This window comes from Geotrypetes seraphini, chromosome 16 (assembly GCF_902459505.1).
Source record: "Geotrypetes seraphini chromosome 16, aGeoSer1.1, whole genome shotgun sequence".
Taxonomy (NCBI): Eukaryota; Metazoa; Chordata; class Amphibia; order Gymnophiona; family Dermophiidae; genus Geotrypetes; species Geotrypetes seraphini.
Window position 1 is genome coordinate 11,848,834 of NC_047099.1, and position 5,118 is coordinate 11,853,951.

Genomic DNA, 5,118 nt, shown 5'->3' on the forward strand with positions numbered 1-5,118 from the left:
GGAGTAGGACGAGGAGGAGCTGTGAGAGCTCCACAGAGGCAGGAGGTGCTGGATTCGGGGAAGGGAGTGGGAGAAGGGAGAGATGTTGGACTCAAGTGAGGAAAGAAGAGAGAGAGAGATAGATGGATGAGAAGGACAGAGGGGCTACAAGGGGGTCAGGGAGAGATGGTAAGGGATAGGGAGAGATAGACTTCAGGGAGGATGGAGGGGGCAGGAGAGAGAGATGGCCTTGGGGAAGGACGGAGGGATCAGGAATGGGAAAGATGGCAAAAGGGTGAAACATGGTCAGAGAGAGAGATGGTAGAGGGTGTGAAAGGAGGAAAGGGAGAGATGGAAATGGTAGGACCGCTGTTGCTTTGGGGTACAGAGGGAGGAGGGGTTGGTACATCAGGACCACTGCTGCCGCCTCGGGTAAGTAGTGGGGATCCAGGAGGACAGACCCATACAGAGGGAAAGGCCGTGTCAGGTGATAAATGCAGTGGAGGATCTATGAGGGCCAAAAGGGTACAGAGGACTAAGGAAATGGTGAAAGATGAGGTGGTGGGACTGTGATCAGTGGGAGGCAGGGTCCGGGCATGGTAGAGGTGGGGCATGGGTGGGGTCAGGGTCAGGGTATAGGTGGGGCTATTCTAGCACCCGTTACTGTAACAAATGTAACGGGCTAAAACACTAGTTATGTATAATTTCTTTCCAACATTTAGTTGGGTGGGAAAGAATGGGGGAAGGCAACTTAATAAATAAGCTGAGCTCACAGTGTAGTGATCTCCTTATTTAAAGGATGAATGGTCCCCTGCACTCTTCTGAAGTGAGACCTACATTGAATTTTCAGTTATACATTACAAGTTGAGTCCTGGCCATAGAGTGGATACAACCAGACCAGCATTCTTTATGGCACCAGCTTGTGAAAGAGTACGTTCACTGTCCCCCTTCCTCTCATCCATTTCTTCTTTTCCTTCTTCCTTCAGTTTTCTAGGTTCAGTTCGAGAGAGGAAGGAGATGGTTAGTTGTGGGAATAGTCAGAAGAGCTCTCTCTCATGTTGTCACCTTCGGTCTGCAGCCAGTCAAAAATGAGTCGGAGGAAATAAAAGAAGGGTTAAAGACATTGGGTCATGAGAGAGAGAACTGGAAGAGAAGAAGGGAAGACCAAAAAGTAGGAAGAAGCCAATGGAGGGATGAAGCGTGTGAAGAAAATAGTGGGGACTACAAGTGGGAAAGCAGAGGGGTGAGAGATGGGGACAAAGGCAGAGGTGGTGATGAAGGGATGAAAGAATCTGAAAAAAAGAAATGAAAGAGACAAAAAAAAAAAAAAATCAATGCTGGAGAGACACATGGAGGGCCATTTTTGAAATGATATCTAAATCTGAGTTTAGACGTTTTTTGGAAGATACACAAAATCCAGTACCAAACATGCCCATTTTTAGAATTGCAAAATGTCTATCTTGGGTTTTGTTTTTTTTTAAGGATATGTTTGTGCTCAGTATTTTTATCTTTTTGAACCATTTCCTGAAAAAAACACGCCCAAATGAAAAATGCACAGAACAAGTCACTGGGATGAAGAAGAGGCCAGCATTTGTAATATACTAGCCACATAGACATCCCAGCAGAACTGTGGGGCACCTTAGGGGGCGCTGCAGTGAACTTCATATAAAAAGTCCCAGATACACATTTCACCATAACCCCCTTATGGTGTATGGTGAGCCTTCCAAAACCTACTGGACCCAACTGTACACCACACAAATAACTCATATGCCTGCATGTGTCTCCTATACATAGGTACAGTGGGATTTGGATGAATTTTGGAAGGCTGACACATTCCACCATAAGTGTAGTAGTTAAGAGTGGGATATGTACCTGGGTCTCCATCTCTATGGTTCACTGCACTGCCTATTAGGCTACTCCAAGAACCTGCTTTCTGCTCTGCTAGGAGTGGCCATAACATTTGAAGCTGTCATACAGGCAGGAATGTACTGTTTTATTTGTAGGTTGGGACAGGGTCCGTGACCACTGGGGAAGTGTAGGGGTAATTTGGTCAGAGTGGGCACCTTTTTGGCATTTATTCATTATTAAAAGCAGCCCCAAATGTCCATATTGTACCTGGACTTTTTCTTAAATGTTCGATTATGTCAGAAAAACGTCCAAGTTTTAAGCCCGCCCTAGTCTCATCCACACCATGCCTTTAACATGCCCTTTGAAGTTTAGACAAACTACTGATCAACAGCATAGATATCCGTCTTGAATATAGGTTTCAAAAATAGCGAATTGGAAGAGTTTGACAAGAATAATGTTTATCTGCTCCGTTATGCCTCTTTTGGGACATTTTTCTTTTTTGAAAATGAGCTCCATTATATGTTAGATTATATATATGTTTATTAAAATTTAATATGCCACTTCAACAACAGATCCAAGCAGGTGCAATAAATAAAAAGTTTTGTCAGCAGCATTTTGATTCTTGCAAACTGGATCCCTCCAAACTCAAGAGAACTATCTACACTAAAACCTCAAAATATATTTGTCTGCATTTGTTTTTAAGAAACATTTTTCTTCCCAATCAGAAAGTCAGAGAATGAATTCTTGACTTTATCCAAAGTTCTCTTTAATGCCTCCTTAACCTCTTTGTTCCTGAAGCCATAGATGATGGGGTTCAACAGAGGGGTCACCGCACAGTAGAAGAGAGATGCCACTTTGTCAGAGTTATATGAATCATTAGTATTTGTCCGTAGGTAGATGAAGGTGATAGTGCTGAAGTATATGAGGACCACCATGAAGTGGGCGGCACAGGTGGAGAAGGCTTTCTTACGCCCGGTGGTTGAGGGAATCTTCAGTATTGTCGAGATGATGAAAAAATAAGACACCGCAATGAGAGCAACACAGATGATGATCACAGACCACGAGAGGATGTGGAACACAACGTCAGTGAGAGCCGTGTCTGAGCAGGCCAGCTTCAGCAAGGGGGTGAAATCACAGAAGAAATGGTTGATCCTGTTGGGGCCGCAAAAGGAAATCTGGAACAGGCCGATGGTTGGGATCATGAGAGCCATGCCACAGGAAACCCAGCACCCAATGGCCAGCCTGCTGCAGACATCCTGACTCATGATGGCTAAATAACGCAGTGGGTTGCAAATGGCCATGTAGCGATCTGCAGCCATCACTGTAAGGAGCAAATGCTCAATAGCTCCCAAAACAAAGAAGAAATAGAACTGGGTGAAGCAACAGAGGACACAGATGGACTTGTTCTCTGCCAGCAGGTCTCTGAGCATCTTGGGAAGAGTAGTGGAGGTGTAGCTGATTCCCAAGAAGCAGAGGTTGGAGACAAAATAGTACATGGGTGTGTGGAGGGCGATATCTACTTTCACTAGGGCAATAATAATCAGGTCCCCAGTGATGGTTAGAATGTAGGTGGCTAAAACAAATGTAAACAATACAATCTGTTGTGCCAGGGAGAGGGAAAATCCTATGAAGATGAATTCTTCCACACGAGTCCAGTTGCCAGTGCCCATCTCTCTTTTTTCTTTCTTAGGGGCCCAAAGCTTAGAAGGAAATGGATAAAGGAACAAATTAATGGGGCATGAGCTTATTCTATGCTAAAATCACAGGCCACTCAGAGTTCAGTCTCCACGGAAAATGTAGCTTCTCTCCTGATCTTCTGAATCTCACACCCACAAGTCCTTCTAAGAACATTTTAGAAACTCATTTTCAAAGACCAGCAGTGGGACACCTGAATTGGAATTTAGACATGGAGGGCCTCATTTTCAAAGTCCATTTTCACTTTGCCCATGGAAATGAGGGCTTGAAAATCGCCCCTGACGTGTGTGTTCTGCAATGTGCATAATTTTACACACACTGTTTGAAGGTATTTCTAGGGGTGGGGAGAAAGCATGTTGGGCACGATCCTATACATGGCGCCCAGGTTAGGCGCCACTAGGTATCCTGATTGCGGATGCCTAGCGATGCCAAATTAAAATTTGCTTGCAACTCAATTGGTTTTTTTATTGGTTAAATGGCATGGTAATTAACCATACTATTAAAATCTGATTAAGGTTGAGCATAGATATCAGCGTGACGTTTAGCAACACCTAAGTTGAGGCACCTGAAAAGTAGGTGTGGTTAGGGGCGGAGAATAGGCATAGTAAACTTAGGTGCTGCTAGGCTTGCGAGTTAGGCGCTGGTAAATTAGATGGCCTAATATGCCAGAGCCAGTGGCATAGTGAGGGTGATAGGTGCCCCTCCCCGCCCTCTTCACCCCACCCCGCCATCTACTTCTTCCGCGCCCTCTCCTCTTGCGTGTGTGCATGTGCCCCTTCCCTTCCCATACCTTTTTAACATTCCTAGCACAAGCAGCAACCCCAACCTGCTGCTCATGCCAGCGTCGGCTCTTCCTACAACATCACTTCCTAGGCGCGAGAAAGAGCCAACGCTGGCGCGAGCAGCAGGTTGGGGTTGCTGTGTGTGCCAGGAACGTAAAAAGGTATGAGGGAAGGGAAGAAGCACACGTGCTTGGTAGTGGGGGTGGAGAGGAGGATGGGTGCTGATGCTACCACCAAGACGATGCCCAGGGCAAAATTCTCCCCCCCCCCCGCCTTATTGCACCACAGGCTCAGTGATGCCTAGCAACTGCTAAGGATGCAACTGCTAGTTGTGATTCTACAAAGGATGCCTAGTGGTTGATTGACAACCACATGGTGCAGTGCCTAGAAGACAGGAGTGGTTAGGCGCTATTTATAGAATCAGGCCTGTTATGCAATAACACATGTAATTTTGTACAATCACAACTACACAGAACCATATGTGTAATTCTTATTTAGCAGTCTGGCCACTAATGATAATATACAAGATGTCCACTAGGAGAAGGGAAGCTACAGGAAGTGGAGGGGTAGAAAGGTAGGACAGAGGCTATGAGCAATGAGAGGTCAGCAGGAGAGGGAAAGGAGGGCATTGAGGAAAAGAAGGGGAAGAGGAGGTAAATATGAGGAAAGGAAAGAGGGATTGGGGTAGAGGAATGAAGCTTGGGGGGTTTAGAAGTTTGGAGGGAGCAGGGAGATAGAGTAGAGAGTGGAAGGGCTGGGAGTTTGACGTATAGGCCTCGATCAAGGAGACATACACTTCTCACCCACATACATC

At 45.7% G+C, this 5,118-nt stretch overlaps 1 protein-coding gene across 1 annotated transcript; it reads right to left on the reverse strand.

The window, feature by feature from the left end:
- Positions 1 to 2,525: 2,525 nt before the first annotated feature.
- LOC117349605 (olfactory receptor 6M1-like) lies at positions 2,526 to 3,497 on the reverse strand. Its single transcript, XM_033923196.1, has one exon. It carries the CDS (start codon positions 3,495 to 3,497, stop codon positions 2,526 to 2,528), a length of 972 nt encoding a protein of 323 aa, XP_033779087.1.
- Between the last annotated feature and the right edge of the window lie 1,621 nt (positions 3,498 to 5,118).